General features: G+C 44.3%; 1 protein-coding gene across 13 annotated transcripts in view; it reads right to left on the bottom strand.

The window, feature by feature from the left end:
* Positions 1–21,499, bottom strand: part of RABGAP1L (RAB GTPase activating protein 1 like) — a 225,841-nt gene that overhangs the window by 8,671 nt on the left and 195,671 nt on the right. For 11 of the 13 annotated variants that reach the window (XM_032697201.1, XM_032697204.1, XM_032697202.1 and 8 more), the window contains 3 exons: positions 9,661–9,753; positions 2,647–2,757; positions 247–351 (listed from right to left, as the gene is read on the bottom strand). In XM_032697201.1, coding sequence (XP_032553092.1) covers positions 247–351; positions 2,647–2,757; positions 9,661–9,753 — 309 coding nt within the window. Of the gene's footprint in view, positions 1–246; positions 352–2,646; positions 2,758–5,024; positions 6,077–6,613; positions 9,383–9,660; positions 9,754–21,499 lie in introns of those variants that run through there. The other 2 variants (XM_032697213.1, XM_032697207.1) reach the window with 2 other exon arrangements.

The raw sequence follows: 21,499 nt of genomic DNA, 5'->3' as shown, positions 1-21,499 counted from the left end.
TGCTCACTGCCAGTGACAATGACTGTTAAATACTGGGAAGACGATAAGCCTATGGAAAACTAAACATTCAGAGCTCAAGTAAAGGAAAACACTGAACAAAAAAATTACCCTGGCACTACAAACTTTAAATTGCAACTGCATTTTGAAGACAAAATCTCTTCTGCAATTGCAACACATCCACACTTTTCTGCATATCCTTCTGCTTGCATCTCCTAGCTAAATGGGGAAAGCTGGAGAATGCCTTACCTGAGCAGTTTCCTCCTCCTGCTTCCGTTTCTCTTCCTCAGTCTCCACCAGCTTTTGTTTGGTCAGGAGAAGCTCCTTGTTCAAAACATCAGCTTTGTCTTCAGCCTAAAATCAGGGACACTGGTGTAAATCAGATCTTATCTGTGCCAATACAAACACACTGGGATATGCAGCTCAGAAATTCTGCAGATTCAGGTTCTAGCATTGCCTTTTCCTGCCCTGTGGAAACTGGGAAACTGTGCAAAAGGACCCTTTGGCCAAGTGTTTACCTATGCCCACATAGGCACAGATACTCTGTCCTAATGCGAACAATGATGTACAGAATATTTTTGTTGGCACCAATATTAATCTAAGTCAGGGCAGCATGATTTAGCTACTGTGTAACTTCAGATAACTCATTCCATTTCTTTAATCTGTAAGCAGGGAAAACAGGTAACTGTAAAAAACTTTGGTGCCTGCACTGTACCCTACAAAGTGTTCAGGCAAAGACAAGTGTAGGACAAACAGGACCACCAGATAAATTGTTTATCAGTGCAAATAAGTATTACATGGAGAAACTTGATACAGTGTGTGCACTAGGGAATAGGAATTTTCTCCTTTCCTGTAAGGGCCGAGCTTATGGTGACACATACTGGGAATGCTTTATTTTTGTGAGCACTGTCCTCACCAATCACCAGGAGAGAAATGTATTTCTCAATGTCTGGATATATTGTGTTGCCCTCCCCAGCGGGGAGATACACAGGGCACCTCACCACTCCTCAGTCAAATAATACTGAGTTTGCTGAAAATCCAAGAGGGAAAAGGGCATTGGAAACAACAAGTAACCATACAGAACTTGTCTACAAGATGCAGTTTGGTTTTCTACCACTACTGGTGGTATCAGCTTATCTTTCTGCCACAGTGTTCATTATTAATGAGGGTGTTAGTGGTGATTGTGGGCAGCAGAAGCAGCTCCACCAGGGCCACAACTGAAGGGATGGATTGAGGATCCCTGCACGGCTTAGTATGTATAAGGCTGTATAGGAGAAAGGAAAACAAGCAGTGCAAGAATGGAAAATCAATGAGATTGACATCTTAAAACAAAAGAGCTCAGGGATTACAGGGGTATCTTTGATGAAAGACCCGTTTTCTGATATGCTTTAAAGGAACTGCAAATCCTTCCTCCTTTTATGTGTGCATTCCAGTTTCTCCAAGCACCTGCAGTGGTGTTTGGTGTCCCGTCCTTGCAGATGAGGAGCACGGTAGCACAAAGCTTTTCTTGCAGTGCCTGGGAATGAAGGCAGGGGGTGGGAAAACTTCACGGAGCCACTCTTGTCTACAGGCAGACTGAGAAAGTGCAGGAGAGAAAGGAATTGGACTGGCACAGGGATGTGCTTGGCAGCCTTGTTGTGACACTTGAGGAGAAACAATCATGGGCAGCAGCAGACATAAAGCTGCTGCATGGACAGCTGGAATTCCCAGGAAGACAGAGCTCCTCAGCACATTGCTTTTGGCCTCCACACGAGCCTGCCTGCTCCATCATGCAGAGCACATCTCTGTGCTCACCCAGACAGCTCAAAATTTTAGAATCCCATGGATCCAAATCAGCAGAGCCTATCTGTCCAGGATCTGCCTAAGCAGAAATACAGCTTGCACAACTGTGGTCAATGATGTTTACAGTTCTGAGGTTAGATAAAGCAAGCCAAATACCGGTGGGAAATCCAACTGAGAGGCCCTTGCAGGCAAAGATTTTACATTATAAAAGGTACCACAGCAAGGGACTAATCACAAGATGTGGTGGAGTTTGGCCCTCTTTATTTAGTACCTTAACAACAGCTGTTACAGCATTTATCAATACCACATAAAACACCTCAGAAAGAGAGGGCTGAATGTGTAGTTCTCTGAAAACCATCTCTGAGGCAAAGGGCTCTGAATGCTGCTGCCCTCCACATTCCTGTCTTCACAGGGAACAAGAGCAGTTATCAACAAACACACAGGAGCCCTTCTAATTTTTGGTGCCCTACCACTTCATTATCTCTGAGCTTTGTTGGCTGTACTAAAACTACTGTGAAAAACAGATCCACGTAGACATTTTGCAAGGCAACTTCCCTTGAAACTAGTCTTTCAAGGAGTATGTGATGCCTTTTTCAAGGAAATGTTCATTCTGTGGTATGTGCCTAAAGGTTATGGTTTACATTTTCTAAGCAAACCCCAGCAGAGGAGGTGCAGTCAGTGTTGGCCAGACACCACTGAATGTGGAAGATCCAGCTGACTGCAACTACGAGTGAGGCTGTCAGGAAAATAAAGGCACAAATAATTACACTTTTAATGCTGTGTTATACTCTCAGTGGAGCACAAAGCTGGGTTCCTAAAACTGGGTGTTGCCAAGCCTGATCTGGGGCCCATCTGTGTCAGCATTACCTGGTCCAAGTCATTCCGTAAGGCAATCTTGCTTGTGACAAGCTCATGAGCAAGGTCATCGTTCTCCTGCTCCAGCCTCATGCTTGCTTCTTGGAGCCTGCGGTTTTCCCTCTGCAGAAAGAAAGGAACAACCAGGAAAGGAAGTTAATCCTTATCAATACTGAAGAGCAATAAAAGAGTGCATTGTGTGCGTAAAACACCGAGAAGGCGAGAGTGCACATTCAGACAGGGCTGCTGCTCTGGGAAACAACAGTGAATTAAGCCAGCAGTGCAAATGCAGCTATTTCACTTACATCCCAATGGTCTGTGTCACCAAGTGACACACTGATTGTAGCACTTCCCTGTCAAAAGTAAACACAGACCTCTTCACAAAAGCACTTGGTTTCTGCTTGCTCATCATCTAAAGAAATTAGTCAGATAAAATCCCACCCAGCAGCAGTGAACAGGGACCAATTAAGAGTTACTCATAATGTTTCCAATCGGAAGTAGAAAGCTGTCCTACTCCACTTTACAAAATTCTGTCTGCAGGGATCCATAAAAATAGTCCATTTCGTAGATGATATAGTGCCAACTTCCCATCTCCTGCAGAACCAGCAGAGCACAGCATTTAGCCTGGAAGCCCCTACAGCTCGTATATCCTGTACTGCCATTTGTGCCCTCCTCTGTAACTCACACCAATGACACCAGTGTGTGTTTTACAGGAAACCTGCTGAGCCAGAGTGCCAGGGGGAAGAGGGGAGTTCATCCCTGAGCACGGGCCCAGGACCTGCGAGTGGGCTGTGAGGGGAACACCAAATGGAGTACTCCAGGCCCTCGCTGCATTGCCCTCCCTGCCCACTCCACACAGGCAGAAACGACTCCATGGAGCACTAACCACAGAAGGGAAGTGCACGGGAGAATGATATTTCATAATAATGAGAATAATAATTCAGGTGTTTTAAAAATCAGTCTCAGTGACTGTTCTACAGCTGAGAAACAGAACCAAGCATCAAAAGATGCTTGTGGGTCAGTGAACTCCCAGGGGTCCAACATCAAATACTAATCCTCATCTTCAGAACAACACAGCCAGGTGGGACAGACAGAGGTGCCCTCCTCAAATGGATTTTAAGAGAGGAAAAAACTAGGCTGGCCTTCAGTCACAAAATGGCTGTGTATCTTTCACACCAAAACAGGCTGCAAAGGGAATCTGTGCACTATGGAAATTCAAGGAAAAACACCACATTCATATGGAAACTCGTAGGTGGAGGAGCAGCAACCTACATGCGGAGACTTCAAAAAGGACCTCTTCTCACTTGAAAGGTAAGTTATGTTCTCCAAGACAAAACAATAAAAGTCAGCATACATCAGCACTTAAGACAAAAACATTTCCAAGAGTTGTTCAGTGAACACATTCCTACAAAATGTGATTTCTTGCATAAGCACATTATTCACCTGTTTTCACTTTCTCCTGCCTACCAGCTGTGCTTAGATACTTTTTGTCTCCAAAATCACCACCATGAAACTGCAATTTTCATTTCTGTTGCAAGCAGATTTTGCATGCTCGGCTTAAACAAAAACAGGACAAGTAGAGCTCTAAGAGGATGCTTAAAGAAGTCTCTTCTATGTGGGAACTTCCTCTGCGGCAGGAAGCAGAACTTCTACAAATTCTCTCTCCTTAATGTGAGCCTATTGTGCAACTAGACCAGGCACTGCCCTGTACAGGAAAGTAAGTTTGTTTCCCTTCCAAAAGATTATACTTTGAATAACTTGTTTTGTACAGAAACTCTAAGTAAAATGCCTTTATCTTAGCACAGTTAAGATAATCACTGCTAAAAGACACACAACTTTGGGGATCTTTCTTATTTTAATTGCACTGTAGCCTGTGTGGGATAGGGAATTTTTAAAAGTAAAATTCTTCTGTAAGGATAATATAAACTTTAAAGCATAAAACCAAATTGCAGTCAATCATCATCATCATCATCTCTAACGTCTTTTTTCCTGTATTTTATTCAGACCTCCTTAGAAATGTTGGCTTTTATAGACACAGCTCTGCCAGCAGGCAGCTGTCAGACCTGGCTTCACATAAAACCTGAGAGCAGATCAGGACAGTATTGCTGCCAGGTGCTGCAGCACCGGTACCTTTCCATAGGGATGTTGCTTAGAAGGAGAAAGCAGCAAATTCTTAAGACTTTCACAAAATAACCCAGTTGGCTTTAACATTTCTGCTATGCCTTTGCCAAAAGCTTCAGTGTCTGCAAAGCAAGCTGCAGTGTGAAGTTGAGAGTTCCTGCTTTGCATTGGCAGACAAGTGTGTAAGCAAGCTCCATGCTGGAAATGCGCTATCCTCCTCTTAAATGAGAACGTACATGGCACATTGGGATAAGGCAAAGATCTCTTACCTTGGGCATCCGGTCAATAGCTAAGAGATGTTTTTAGCCCATTCACCATACTCTTAGTCCAGATGAGAGCCTCTCACAGGGCCACCTTTACTCTCCTTCCACGCAGGGCAGAATGCCCGATGAGACGGTTTGTCTTTTCCAGCTCCTCCCCCCCAGATCTAGCAGTGAGAAACTGCCTCCTTCCTCAGGAGGAAACTCTTACGTCTGCTTAACTCTAAATAAAACCTAACGTGACACAGTAAAGACAGAAATAGCAAATAGTGCTTTTCATGTGTAGCAAACTATTTCCAATGGCTCTGAAATATTTACAGGGTTTTATGAAATACGCTCGCAATGACAAGAAGTTCAACAGATGGAGCTGGTTCATTACAGCAGGACTCACATCCCAGGCAGCATTTTGTAACCTGGCATCAGCCAACCAGTCAGACCTGCTAGTTGTCCCTGGTGTAAACAGACAGCTTCCTGCCCTTCTCTCCACACCACTAAATTACTGACTATGACAACCATTTCCTTCTCCTCCGCATTGCTCGGTTTCTACAATCCGTAAAGTAAGAGATCCCTCTTTCCCAAATTCCTCCTTCTGGTTACAAAAGGCGGCTGGTGAGCTCGAGTTAACTGTTAAAAGGAGGATACTGCATTTCCAAAAAGGACAAACACCACTGATACACACAAACACAAATAAACTTACCTCCTGCAAAGTCACAGACCAAACACTGCTTTCAACCATTGGTGTAAAGACAGTTGAAACAGGATATAAAATAATTTTTAATACCAACAACAACAAAAAAAATTTTGCTGATTCTTCAGTGGGTTTTTGGTTCTGAGTTTTAGAGAGGATATACTCCAGCTCCCATCACACGCTGGATGGAAAGAAGAAGGCCAACTTGAAAGCAAGGCTCAGCTCAGGAAGACTTGAAAGGCTGAACTCCACCCTCTACTCCCTTCCAGCCTGCACCAAGGAGCAATTCCTGAGGAGAACAGTGGTGATGATGCATCCTCTCTGAGCTGCATTCAAGTGGGGTGGAACGAGTCACCAACCTCCTTAAGCAATTCTGCTGAGCAACACCCTGCACTGGGTTTGGCTGGAGTAGAATTAATTTTCTTCACAGCAGCTGGCATGGCTGTGGTTTGGATTTGTGCTGGAAACAGTGTTGATGGGATAGAGATGGTTTTGTTATTGCTGAGCAGGGCTTGCACAGAGTCAAGGCCTTTTCTACTTCTGATACCTCCCCATCAGCTTCTTCATAAGCCCAACGGAAAGGGCTCTTGATTGTGGAGGAGCTCTGAAGGAAAACCCTTTGAACTTCCATCTAGAAACCCAAAAGGCTTTAACAACAAACCATCCAGGAAAACCTGCCATGGGAAGCAACATAGAGGCTCCTGGAGGTGGCTGTGTTTTCCATTTGGTGACTCTGGAGAAGCATCCCCCAAACTGCCTCAGCACATTTGGTTTGTTAGAAACCACAGACAATGTCCCACACATCAAGAATCATCATGTTTTTCCTCATGATGTTAACATTCAGTTACCATGACTGAATGAAAATGAGCAATGTATTAATTTTTGCTTCCACTTCAAACACACAAAAGGCTATTATGTCCAAATTACACATTTATTCAGACACACAACTTCTCTGTTGCACAACGAGGTCCACAGAGGAAAAGGCAGAACAGAACAGCAGGGTCTGCTTGCAAAACTACAGCCCTTCTTCTCTTTATTTTAAATCAAGTCCCAAGCTCAATTCTGGAAATTTCTCATCAAGCGAACCCAAACCCTGTTACATGAGGTGTTCTCAAACACAGACCCCCCCACCCCCCATAATATTTAGAAAAATATCAATCTAAACTATATTACTACTTTTTCTCTACATACAACTCACTTTTCTTCCTGGCTTCTGTAGGCAATTTGTAATTTATTTTAACCAAAACTTACGAAATCCAGTGACAAACAGCAATTTAGAACGTATTTCCCTTTTGCACCTTTTAAAAAATCTGACAAAAATGTGATAATTTGTTAAAAGCAATGGAAAATAAAGTGAAAAAATGTCCATAAAAACACACGCTTTTCCTAAATAGTACTTGGAAATACAGCAGGAAACAAACACCAAAAATAACACACTCTTTAATACTGTTCTTTTGGTAAGTCAAATCACAATCAATATGTAAAATCCAAGCTGGGCAGGAACTCCTGTGTGTGTAACAGCTCATGGGACCACATGAATTGAACATGTCGAGCAAACCTGACTGGTTACTGGTGGGCCCAGTGCTGCAAACCCAGCTCATCTGCCTCTCTCCACACACCATCATTTCCTCCCAGTGCAGGGCCACAGGGGATGTCTTACTCAGACATCCTCCACCACTGCAGCTCACAAGGGCCTGTGCCTCTGCAGTCTTGACAAACCTCTGCTGGCAATAAAAACTGTGATGCTGCAAACAACAAACACTCTAAAAACTACAGCTAAAAAGTATCAACAGTCTGAGAGCTCATTTCTTTCTTGAGGAATATTCCACAGGGATCTCCACTCCAGTGATCCCATCCATGAAACATCCTCTTCCCGGGCAGCAAACCAAAACTTTGCTTTGTTCTGGGAAGAGACACTATAAAACTTCCAAGGCTGCAGGGCTGTGGGGCACAGCCCACACAGAGGGAGCTGACAGCAGGGCTGTGCTCAGAGGCAGGGCTTTTGTCCCTTCCCAAACCAAGCCCAGCCCTGGTGCTGCCCCACTGAAATGCACCTCCGACCACCTGGGCTGCAGAGCACTGACTGAAAGGACAAGCAAAAAGCAAGGCTGGCTCTCCACCTGCTGCCTGTGAGGTGTTTCTTGATGACCTTCAGAAACGCTCCTGAAATGTCAATTCCTACCAACCTCTGCTTGACACAGGAATAAAATCTTAACAAGCAAGACAAGGAACAAAGAACACTTATAAGCATTTTTCCATGGCACCCATCAACTGAAGAATGTGTCTGAACTTTGAACTCATCTAACCAGTTATGTATGGGGACTCTCTAATCACAGCATTGCTAAGAGGATCAGACCCAATCCAGCTTAATAAAAAAATCCACGTTGAGTTTCAGAAGCGCAAGCCAAAATCCTGGGCTGTGATCTTGACTGTGACAGTGACTCACATCAACAGTGGCCCAAGAGTCGCTTTCTATATCCTCTTTTGCAGCTTGGGATAATGTTCTTCACCATCCATCGCCCATGATTAACTAGTTAATATGCTTTCACAGAGCTTTAAAGAACCTTATTTGTTTTCTAAGCATTATTTTAATTCCACAGTACTATAAGTGAACCACTGAAAAAAAACCTTAGAAGTTTATCAGCAGCAATTTGTGTTTTTTCCTAAATAGGTCATACTTGCTATAGGTTCTTGGCTGCTTCAGCAGTCCCAAGTCTCACAAACAATGAAATCTACGCTCTTTGACAGCATAAAAACTACACTTAAAATATAATTTTTCACAGATAAATGCTTTTTAAAAAAGGAGTGAGTTTGACTTTCTCTGTACCTGTAAGTCTACCTTGCCACATTTACGAATTAAGGCACAGTCTCTCACTACAGATTTCCATACTTTGGTTTTCTGAAAACGGTGCACTTTCCTTACATTCACAGACCACTGGAATAAGATTATTCACCACTCCACACTCCTGGCAGGCTCTGTACCAACTGCAACGTCACTGAACATACTAAGGCACAGTGAGGAACAGGAGGCAAACAGTACAGGGATATGTAAGCACTGTCAGTTCCCAGGCATCCTGGGCAGTGGGCAATAAAGTGCTTCATCTCCGGCAGCTTCACCTGGAGAAACCTGAATTGTTTGAACTAGGGTGACCAACGACCAGATCCCAAACACTCAGTGAACTCTGTGCCCAGGGGCAAAGCCTCCAGCACACAGAACCTATGGCAAAGGAGCGCAGCTGTGACAATGAGAGCAAATTCACTGGCGAGATAAGCAAAGCTAATCCAAAATTAAAAAACTATTCTTTTCTGGTGAACTACTGAGCTATCATTATTACCAACTGAACCTTTATTTCTCTGCTGCCCTAAAGCAGGATATCCATCACTGCTAATTCTATTGCAGCAGTGCCAGGGACCCCCGGGTCCCACCATACCAGGCATTATCTTAACAAAAAACTACTAACACTTGGTATAAACAGGAATGAACAACAAGGATCATATCAGCCAAGGAAGAGTTCATCTTCCAAAGTCTCTGAGGATGCCACTGCACATAGCTTGCGCTAGAACAACGCGTATTTTCTCCTTTCTGTGTCTGTAGCTGAGAATCCCCCTTTGTTTCTGCGGCTCATGAAGATCTCCCATAAAAGTGCAACAGCAGGAGAGTTACCTACAAACATATAAACTGAAAGAAGAAAAATATTATATGTGGCTACTTGCAGATGTCTTGAGAGTTACAAATTGTGACTGAAATATTCCTGGGAAAGAACTACTAAGTTCAAGTGTTTAAAGTGCCTGTTCAAGAAACGGGCTGAGTTTCACCTGGCACTGCACTTCCCTAAGGTCTGCACCAGCACATCCCAGAGAGTTGAGTGTGGTACACACACCTCTGCTTAGCTGCTGGAAACGGGTCACTCCCATGGGATCTGCCAGTGGAACAGGTTCCTGTATAGCATCTCCTACCTTATATCTGTCCATAGGATCTTCCTGCTGCAGCTGACTCTCTCGCATGGTTTGGTACTCTCTCTCATATTTCTTCAGCTTTTTCGTTGGCACCTGTGGAATAGATTTGGGAAACATGCATTTAGAGATTAGAGGAACACCAGAAAGGCTGTCTGAAAGCTCTCCTTGCAAACAAGAAACTGAGGAAGTGATGGAAAGCTGCTGCTGAATAAAAGACTCTCCCCACTGCCCCCCCTTCCCTATTCAGCAAACCGTGTCAAACACTTACCAATACAGCTCACATCGACAGAAATCTTTCTGTGCCCACTGCTGCTGATTATTCAAACATTTAAAGGGAAACAAGAGCAAAGTACAGACATTTTAAGAAGAGTAACAAGAAAAAAAAAAAGAGCATGAACAACAGGGGTGGGAGAACAGGGAAGAAGAAAACACACTTCGATATGTATGATTCACCAAAACAATGCCTTAGCAAGACAACTGTTACAAGTGAGAGGAGAATAAAGGAGCGCTCGTACAAAAGGACAGGACAATTCCCTGGGGGAGATCAGAGTAATGGTTTTTATTGCTGGAGAGTATTAATGTCTAAATTACAGCCTGTGACCAATGCCCTCATGGAGTCTGGCATCAGAGCCCTCCTAGGCACAGGTGGAGATACTGCAGTGCAGAGAAACCACAAACAAATTCAGTGAACAGCCATGCAGAAAGGTCAAATCCCAGGCTGCTTCGTCCTGGGAAAACACCACTTCCACTTCAAGCATGGCACAGAGAGAAACCTGTGTTCTTTTAAGCAGGGCATGGGGATCCTCTGCTTTCATATCACCTGGGTAGGCAGAGCTCTATGAGCAACCCCATCTCTGCCTGGAGACCTTTGACAGCATTACTTGGAACACCTGCTGGCAGCGGGAGAGATCCCTAACGCCATGTACCACCGGGACTGTGAGCACAGGCTTTTCCTGGATCTGTTACGCAGTTATCTGTTCCTCTTGCCTGTATCGATTGTGTTTAGCTGCCTCCTGGTGTGAGGACATGCCACTGTCACCTTCCCTTAGGGCAAAAAATGCCAATGAGCAGAGATAGGATTTGGTGTTGTTTTTCCCTTTCCTGGGGAAAGGGATACCTCCTTGCTCTGCAGCGTAGGGAGGGACCAAAGCAAGTGCTTGGTGTTGCTGCAGAGGGAGGTACAGGTGGCAAATGTGAAATCTGTAATCTGCAAAGCACAGTGCACAGGGAGCACTAATTAAAGCAGCACCGATTCCCACAATTACTGATGGAATCTGAAAGCAAAGAGAAGAGGGCAGAGATAAAAACATGAAACACTTTGGGCAAACATACAAGAAAATTCCACTTCATAGTGCAAAACACCATGCAGTGAAAATGACCAAATCAGAGATGCTTTTATACGTTTCAGCTGAACAACACTCCCAACTCAACCCCAGCCAGTTTTGTCTCAGCTGCAACCTGGAACTGTTGAGGCTACTTTAATAGTCAGGGATAAGGAATCATTTCACAGTAGTGTTCTAAATGAAGCGAACCCATCACATATCTGAAGCCTGAGCCATCCCCTCCTTCCACCAGGGTTACTTGGCTCTCATTCAGAGAAGCAGATCAAGGCTCCCAGGCTGGGGTGTTCTGAGGACACCCTCCAAACCCAGTTCTCCGGTGCTTCTGTGCAGTTTTGTGCTCCAATATGCAACCAGCAGGAAATAAAGAGAAATACAAGGGAGACATCGTGGAGCAGCACGGCCAAAAGGCACAACACAGGTGTAACTTAGAAGATGAGCTGTTCAATCAAAGATTTTCCTGATTCTTGATGCTTTTCATTGAAACCTTTAGAGTGCATGTAAGAACTAAGTCTCACTACAGAGGGAGAGAGACAAGCCTCCCATCCACGCAGCCACACGAATGCTTCAGTAAATCCCATCGTCTTTAGGGATAGGAGATGTAAGACAGATTTTTTTGTGTGCAAATAGAAGAAAGAATGTAAAGCAAAGGTAAAAACTGCACACTCACAACCCTTTACCCCCCATGGTTCAGTGAGCAGTGCTGCTCACCTCAGCCTGGCCCTGGGTGGTGGGGACTGCCTCCAGTGACCCTCCAACAGCCTCACCTTTACAGCTGCCTGGAGCAGCACCCCCTTTGCACTTCAGCTGCCAGATCTGCTTAAATTGCTTGTGAACAAAAATCCTGCTTCTCTCCATACTCTAGAAGATACAGACAAAATACAGCCAAAAGTAATGATATGAGTAAATCACTTACCAAGAGAGTGAATGGGACATAAAGCAGCACTATGCCACAGCTGCCCCTCACCAACTGAGCCTGTGCACCAAGAGGTCACTGCTGCTTCTCACTGACACAACTGCTCACACTCAGCAGCCAGTGGCCTGCAGCTCTTCTAGTACCTTTTTAAATGTTAACTTTTTACCCTGCCAGAGAGCAGCCTTATTTCTCTGGCTTCACCTTGTATTCTCTTCCAAGATGAGGCAGCATTTAACTCACACGGAATCTATCTGGCACTCAATAATCTGCCTCAACCATACCATAAATTGATATGAACAGGTCACATCCCAAACTGTGTGATGAGCACTGGAGAACAAGCCTCAGCTGCTTCATTTAACTCTGCTCCCCATTGTTTTCACCTGTTTCCACTCACAAACAACTCACAACCATTTCTTAATGCCTGGTAATTCATCCCAACAACCGTTCTCATCTATATGGTCTCCTTTATTTTCTTATCTTTTAATTCACAGCCTGAGTAGGACCATAAAAATGGTGCTCTGGGGCTATATGGGGGATCAGCTCCCTCTTTCACCCCTGCAGGAGCCACCCATGGCCCTGGCCTGGGCTGAGGGGAGGCCCACATGCCTGGCACACTCTCCAGGCAAACAGCACAGCAACACTTTCTTAGGAATACTGACAGTAAATGATACCTGCAACCGGGATCAGATCAGGAAAAGTGTAAGCATCAGGTCTGACACACAAAACAGCTTCTATGCTCCTTGAGAGAATACGGTGACTGATGCATGCTAGCAGCTATTTATGCTACAACCTTAACCTTAGGAAGTAGTACCTAAATACAGTGAAAGTCTATCTTAAGGGGCCGGGGGAAGGAATTCCTATTAGAAACCAGCCCATACTAATCTACTTATAAGATAGAAACTGGAACAGGTATGCTTAGGAACTTTGGCAGGGACTGTGCTTCACTGTTATTGTCTATTCAGCCACATTACTCAGAGGAGTTTGATAATTTATCACAGCACTTTCTTCTTCTGAGTATACACTAATAAATGGAAAAAAAAAATGTTTAAAAGCCCATTTCCATATTCCTCAATTTAATTCCCCGGAACAGTTTGTGAATTCAACAAGGGATTTCTCAGTAAGCCCTTTCATAAGTAAGTGCATAGTGCTAGCTATGCTTGCCTTCATGCACTGATCCTGAACAAAGTGCTCATAAATTCCCTGTAAAAGCTTCTGCAACATTGATTTTTTTCTTTCTTCAGCACCATGGGGTATATTGGCTCAAACTGATGGTTATCAAATTTAGGAGACTCTTATGGTTTATAAATATTGCTCATCTGTTTATCTCAATATCTTATCTCACTGACTCATTTTATTTTTATTGTCTTCAAGCATAAAATCACGTTACGACAAGTTGTACGTGGGGAAAGAGCCCTGCAGAGCATCCTAATAAAACATCCATGCAGAAGAACTGAACAAGCAGAACCCTCCTTCTGAAAAACTCCAAGGCACCGAACGCTCCAAGGACTCACTGCAGTGAGGTGAGAAACAAAAATACTTTGTCTCTGCTCAGACAAGGCTGGAAAGATTTGCTTCACCTCCTCGGGCACCCCTGGGCATGGGCAGCATGGTAAGCATCGGCATCCGCTCCAGGAGCCCTTCCCCTCACTCCATGATTCCTTTGGCTGTTCACAGGCAGTTCAGCCTGACCCTGCTGGATTCATAAATCACACACCTCTGACTCCTTCCTCCCAAATGCTTTATTGCTCTAGTGCAACCCCAGTGCTCGGAGGAGGCAGTTATCATGATGTTCATTTGACAGCCAAGGAAATGGAAGCAGAGTTGTAAAGTGATTTCCGGAACATACTGCAGACAGCCAGAGGCTGATCCAGACAGTGAAATCCTATTATCTGATTTCTGATTTCCAGCACTGCCACAATGCCAGACTGAGCAGGGTCTCTCTTTCCCAGCTTCCCACTTCTTTTCTCTATCTAGCACAGCGTAAACACTTCAAAAACACACTAACACCACACTAACAACAAAGCCAATATTCTGTGATCTCTCCACTCTTGACATTTTTTCCTCTCTAGTTCTTGCCTCAATGTGGAAGAAAAAAAAAAAAGGAAAGAAAAGAGCAATTAAGAAAGTGTGCAGTGCTTTCCTTTCTCGTTCCTTGAAGCAGGTGATGCAATTTTCTGTTTCACTGGTGATGGATTTGCTTGGTATTTCAAGCTGAGGTGAGGGTCTTGTGCCCCTCCAAAAACAGATTACTGACAAAAAATTTCCCATCACACACATTGTCTTAGTTCACACTCAAATTGTACCAATTTGTTCTAGTTAATACTTCATATTTAAAATACAACTATATCAGCTCTATTTTAAGAAATACAGCTCTATTTAAACACTTGATTAGGCCAAATGAAGGCTTTAATGTAACAATTATAGATGAAGAAACTGATCAGTGCTCTTCTGGTCTGTGCAGTCATTGCTATGGATAACTCTACTTTGATCTTTCCTTAAAATGGGGCTGTCAAAAGTATCCTGTCACATCTGTCACTGGGAATAAGACTCAGAAGTAGATAAGTCATTCATTTTTCTTTTGGGAGGATGCAGCTACCAAAAAGAAAGAACAAACCCCACAGTACCTGTTGACACAACAGACTTGTCTCTTGGATTAGTCTTTAAAGGAGGTCAGTGAGATGTCGTATTTGGCTATTATGCAATACAAGGTAAACAACTGGATCTCCAAGGAGATCTTACCCACAAGCATGAAATCTGAGAGGAAAGAGGGCAAATCATTATTTCTCACAAAATTCTTTGTGCTGGGTAGTCTGCAAAGGAAAGTCACAGGATGGAGCACAGCTTGAAGAATTCCTGTTTTTCCTTTTGACACCATGCAGGGAAGGGCTCACTGACACCAGGCTGGTTTACCATAGGTTTGAAATGCAGTGGAAGAGCCCCATCAGTGTTTCACCACGCTACAGCGCCACATTCAGACACCCCCACTCCACCCCACGCCATAAAGTTCATTCAACACCATCTCACCCCTGGTTTTGGGGCACAACAAAAGCCCCGAGTGTCAGATGCTGTTTTACCATCTAAGCTGTAAGGAAGGAGATGTTCCCTGAAATCCCTTGGAAGCCTACGCTGTGCTGGAGAGATCTCCTGCTGAACCTGTGCCTGAGTGCTGCTGCAGAACAGCATCTCTCCACCTTGTGTTTGGAAACAGAACTGGCAGAAATGCTCTTTTTACATCAGGGAAGCAACTCCACCCTGGCACACCTGAGAGTATCCCTTCCTTCCAGGGGGAGAGTTTCCTTCCTTCTGCAAGCCAGCTCTGTAGGTTTAACAATTCCTGAAGAGAGTCTTTGGGATAACACAAATCCAACCTGAAAGCTGGCTGGAGGCAAAGGAAACCAGCATTGCCATGAATTTTTATTTCTATTTAATTCTTCCATATCAGTTCATTATGAAAATATCTCACTTGCAAATGAGACACCCACAGAAATTTATAAAAACAAGGGAAAGGCAGGTTGCAAAATTTACTGAGCATCTGCACCATTTCCCGTGATTCAGAAGTGCACTGGCAGAGTCAGTGACACTGGATCATTTCCAACACCAGATCCTTTTGTCAGATTTTAATCTCTACCATGTATTTCCATTCACCTAAACCTACTGAAACAGGCATAACACATCATTCTTCCCTAGCCCTGCTGTTTAAATATCTGCTTAGTTAGGCTCAGTTAGCAAAACAGTTAAGGGTAAACTGAGACCAGGAGATATTCAGGAAGCACCATTGTACAGAGATCCTGCAGTAATACACGGAAAGAGAATGGAATTTGGATTCCCTGAGCTGTAACTCCAAACACTGATGTGCACTTTGACCACAGTGCTTGTATTTGAGAGGCTGCAGGGACACCTGCAGCTAAAAATAAGGGTCAAGGAAATGATGTTCTGCCTGTGGCAGAGATGTCTCAAAAACGTTCCTTTTCAGATCCCCAAACTGCCTTTCTGCATTCAAAAATTCATTTTCACTTTGAGATACAGAGGGTTTATTATCCCCTTCAAGTCTATTTGTTTTAGCAAGGAAGAGACACCCTGAGTGGCTGAAAAGCAGCGCTTGGGAACAGCTGATTACCTTCCGTACTTACAGCTGATGTCTCGCAGCTCCTCTAGACATGGGAGCTTCCTCTCACATACAGATAAGGGCTGCAGCACAGACACACTGGGAAGGAACAGCCAGATCCACTCTGCCACCCAGCACACGCTCTGCATTTCAACAGCTCTGGTCAACAGCAGCACTGTGCTGAAGGGTACCACCATCAGAAACATTCTGGGTGGAAAATATCTGTGTGCAAGGTCATTTTTGTTATGCAACATAACTTAATGCCTGAACAATGAGATCTCTGCTACCAAAGACTGTCTAGGCTAAATGAAACCACCTGTATATCCCCCCAGCCACAATGAGGATCAGATAAACAGGGCAGTGACACTGCCCAGTCAGCCGGGACAAGGCCCTGCTCTGGGTAACACAGTTCCTGTGGGCAGCAGCGGTTTTTCCAGCACAGAATTTATTCAGTGGTTTGTTCCTCACAACATAACAGCTCCAAGAGGTTCTGTGTGTCTCACATACACACATTCTGACACACAGCATTTGGTGATGAAGGTTTTCTATGTCTCCTTGGTGACTATGCAAAATTCAAGGTGCACATCATTCACTCTGATTTCGATCTAACCCATACCCACAACAATTTCAGAGCTTGGCTTGCATTCCTCAGCACATCACAGCAAGAGAAGAGAAGGGCGAGCAGGAAGACAAGCACAGCCTTCACCACCATCCCCGTGACAACAGGATCAGACATTCAGGATAAAGTCCTCGGGGATTTTCTTGCATCACTTAGCAGAGAAACAGCCTCTCCCAGCTACACAGTGTTAAGGGTTTGCTTCCAGTCTTGGTTACGCTGGAACTACCGCAGACCTGTCTCACAATTGCCAACACAAGGCCAGCAACTGATTGGTAACCAGGTTCAAATTATTGGTTTACCAAGGCTGTAAAACCTGTCACATTCAACATTTTTAGTCCACAGCTTTTAGCTAATAAACCCCTGGCTCAATATGTCATCCAAACCCACCACAAGGCTGGTGAAACCAGCTGTCTGCCAGACTAGATTCCAGCTCTTCCTGAGTAATCAAGCCATGTCTCGTCCCTGTCACACTCTGTGCCCAGCATGAAAAATCATCTCCTTCCTGAGATGGAGGATGGGGGCTAGATCACAACTCTGAACCATATGCCAGGTAAGCAAAGAACCTCACATTCTTTCAGCCCATGTCCTATGTGTTCATATTGTTTTAGATTAACTCTGTGCCACAGTATCAGTAAAACTGTAATGTTGTCAGACTTCACATCGCGTCTTTAAAATCAGCGCTGGGTTTCTCTGATGTGTGGGGAGGTCCTTGATGCTCAAACATCTTTCATTACTTTTATCAGTATTTCAAACCTACATCGTATTAAGACCAATTACTTTTTAGTGCATTACTCCACTAACAGAAAATAGATAGCTTTTCTATATTAAAGCTGATCCATTATGGACCTGTTGGAGCAGGTCCAGAGGAGGCCACGAAATTGCTCTGAGGACTGGAGCTGCTCTGCCACGGAGACAGGCTGGGAGAGCTGGGATTGTTCAGCCTGGAGAAGAGAAGGCTCCAGGGGGAACTTAGAGCCTTTTCCAGTGCCTAAAGGGGCTGCAAGAGAGCTGGAAAGGAATAGGACAAAGGGAAATAGCTTCCCATGGACAGAAGGCAGGGTTAGAATGGGATGGACTTTGCGGTCACTGAAACCTGAACCATTCTGTCATTCTGTGATTCTATACTTACACCGAGGGCTCCACGGTCCCTTCTGTATAGTTTTATCTATACTTTTGTCTGCATTTCAGCAACTAACACAGTTTTTACCACATCCTCTCAAAAGCCTTGGCTTTTTCTGCTTGCCCAGCTCTATCAACAAAACTGCTAAAACCCTAAAAAAACCATTCTTTCAAGCTGCACATTAAATAATAAGCATTTTGAAAATACCAGTGGGACAGTGCCCAACTCCAAGGTACCAGAAAGGCTCACTGAAGCATGGCACAGTGTTTTAGTGCAACAACTAATCCGTGCTCTGCTCTGTTATCTCTCTAATCCTTCATCTGCTGAGCCAGTTCCCTCCACGCCTTGAACGAATCCAGGTTCGGCCTTATTTGCACTGTTCATCCATTTGAGTGTTGCCTCTGGAAGTTCAGCCTGAGTGTGGACAATCTGTGTGCTTATTCTTGCCTACACACTCAGCTTTTCTGTGGTCTCCAAGGTAATGGACAAATAAATATGGCATCTTACTTGTACCTTGATATTGGAACTTGGGGTTACTTTGGCAACTCTACCTTGGAGCAAAAGCACAACACCCTGAGCATTGTCTTGGCACAGCTTAACACTCTGCTCCAAAACAAACCACCTGGATTGTTCTGGAAACCCACAGCTTTACAAGACCAGCATCACCAGCATTCCAGTCAACAGGGGAGGCTGTTGGTGAGCTCGTGTTGACATAGGTAGAAGGAAGCAACAAAGAAAAAAAATGTGTGTATTAAACAGTGCCTGAAAGCATAAGCTCAACAAGGTAAAACCACTGAAATACATTTTCCAACTTCAGCACACAAATTCTTCTGAGAATTGGGTTCAAAGAGAATGAAAACAGTTGTAGACAATGAAGACAGAATGTTTGTAACTAACACATTCACCTGCATCTTCTAGGAATCAAGAAACTGGACTTCTATAAAGACATAAACTGCCTTTTCATTTAGTTTCAGTACTCCTTTCAAAGTCCATGACTGTACTGACCATATATGATCAATAATGTCTAAAAACTTATTTCAAGTTTCTTCTCCCAAATGGGCTTGTAATGGTGACAGAAACAGAAGCCGAGTTTCTCAAGTGCCCAGAAAAACTCGATTTTCCTGAAATTCCTTTTAAGAAGAAATTGAGGAAGCTGCAAAATATCCTTCTTTTGAATGTTTCAATATTCTGTTCTTATTTAAAAATGTCTATTTGAGACATTGATTTAATAATTCTTTCTTGATACAATGACAATAAAGAGGCGGCAAGAAGAAATGCTTTCAGACATGACTAAAAAAATAAAATCATCAGGAAATAATATAGGGTATTAATTAGGAACAAGTAAAGCAGTAATTAAAACCAAATGCAGAAGAAAAAAAAAGTTCGAATTCTTTCTTGAGTTCCATTAGGCTGGATGAGATTATAAGCATATGGAAAAGAAGAAGATCCCTAAGTGTTGCTCATATGCATTAATAATTAGAGCTCAAAAGTAGTTATGAGTCATTATTGTCCAGAGAACAGCTAAGCTCTGTCGGAAATCAGGCTGCAAGTTTTTATGCAGAGCACAAGCACGGACAGAAATAGCAGACAAGATCTCTGGGCCACTCATGTTTGTTTTTAGTAAATCCTTAAAACAGCAGAGACTCCCTCAGAGCAGAACACCCTGCACTGCCAACATTTAGGCTCCACCAATCAACCCATCTGGTTGATTTGGTTGGTGAGCTGAGACCAGGAACCCACACAAATGCTCTACAGAGCTGATAAGGATCCAGCTGATAAACTGGCTCCACACCAGCATAATTTTATAACCTGTAGGTCCCATTTTATTCCTTATCTACAGGTCTGATTAATAAAAGTAGCTTTACAGTTATAAGAGTCTTCTCTAGCGCTGGTTTCACTGCCACATGAGAGATTTATTTTCTTAAAACCCAACCCCCCCACCTGAGGAGTATCTGACAGCCACAAACATGAATTAAAAAGCTCAGGAAATGGGTCAAAAAGCTATTGACAAAAGGAATCATTATTCAATGACAGCTTTCATTTCTGGTTAATGACATTCTGGGTGTCTTCTGGGAATCATCAAAGATGCAGCTATATCAAATACTACATCAGAAGCCTGGAAGTGAAAGATACAGTCCTGCTAATGGGATTTGGGGATGACACACGGATAGAAAGAGCAGTGAAGAACAAGAAGAACCAGAAACTGCACACATATATATTTGAATTCCTGGAAATAGCTTCCTCAACTGAAACACACCACTGTGCCAACTCCAGAACAAATGCCCACAGGACTTAACTACAGCATGGAGCAGTAGTTCTCCAGCTGGGGTGGAATCCCATAAAGAGATGGGATCAGTCCCAGGGATTTGGGACTTCTCCAAAAAGTTTGGAAACTTCTGTGCTCTCTGGGAAGCACAGGGGATGGGAGGCACATGCTGGGAAAGCAGCCTGCCCTCGGCTAGGCAAGGCCTAGCTCTTCCTCCACAGCCCTCTCCCTCTTGCCTCACTGCTTGATGGCAAGCTGACCAAAATAATCCTGCAGAAATATGTTCATTTCATTGTTTTTAAAAATGGTAATTGTATCAGCACTGCCCCACAAGCAGCTGCAGCATCTGCACTGCTCAGGAGACCACACAGAGCAGTGTGGGACTGGGAATAAACACTGGCACAGGGAGAATGGCAGGGAATAACACACCACCTTTGCAGTGCCAAAAATGTGACTCCGCTGTCAGAGCCAGGCTGCAGAAGAACAGCTCATGGGAACCCGGGGATGCAAAAGGATAGGGGGAAAAGGAAGGTGACTAGGGAAGGTTAACCCTGGATCATCACCAAGATCAATACTGGAATACTGCATTTAGACCTGGGAGATGCAGTTGGGAAAAGAAATGAAGAGGATGTGGAGCAGAGCCACTGAACTGTTTTGGGCAGGGTGTAAATGCCTTGCAGCAGGAGGTTTAAGATCCTCAGTTTGCACAAGGGAGCTGCTCCAAAGGCAAGGATCTGGCAGCTCCTGCCCCACAGAGAAGGGAGGGACAGAGATGAGACAGCTCCTTGAGACAGCCTGAGAGCAGGATCCTTCCTTCTGTTGGACGGGGAAGGCTCAGACAAGGACTGATATAATCCTTGCTGGAAAGAGTCAAGTCTCCTAACAGTGACCACCCAAACTTCCTTCTCCCTCCTCTGGCAGCAGCACCAGCAGAAATGCCACCCAGGGAAAAATGGGCTCCAAAAGATTAAGTGCTGCCAACTCCTCCACACAGGCAGAATTAGAGACTCAAGGAAAAACTGAGATTGGAAGGGCCCTCCAGAAGGCACACAGACCAAACTCCAGCTCAGGCAGGGACAGCTTCATAGTCAGAGCGTGCTCCTCCTGAGGGCCTCCAAGGATGGAGATGCCAAGGTCTCCCTGGGCAGAACTGCTTTCTCTTGTGCTGAGCCAGAACTGGTTCTGCTGCAAATCATGAGCGTTCCTTGTGTTGTCACTGCATGACTCTGAAAGTTTGGCTCCCTCCTCTCTAGGACCTTCCTTTAGGTGGCAGACCACAGTTAGCCTGAAAAAGAGAAAGCTCAGGAGGGATATAAGCTGCCCCAACCCCCCCATCCTTCCTCGCTGTGGTCAGTGCCCTGCCTTCCCAGCGGTCCTCTGCTGTACCCACCTGAGGCTGTGACTATCCCTGTTCTCCAGGGGGCTCAGAACTGCATGCAGGGGGTGAGGTGCAGCCACACAGCTGCTGGGTGG

This window comes from Chiroxiphia lanceolata, chromosome 9, assembly GCF_009829145.1.
Source record: "Chiroxiphia lanceolata isolate bChiLan1 chromosome 9, bChiLan1.pri, whole genome shotgun sequence".
NCBI classification, from domain to species: Eukaryota; Metazoa; Chordata; class Aves; order Passeriformes; family Pipridae; genus Chiroxiphia; species Chiroxiphia lanceolata.
The sequence above is the reverse complement of the archived record's forward strand: the minus strand, read 5'-3'. Positions and strand labels throughout refer to the sequence as shown.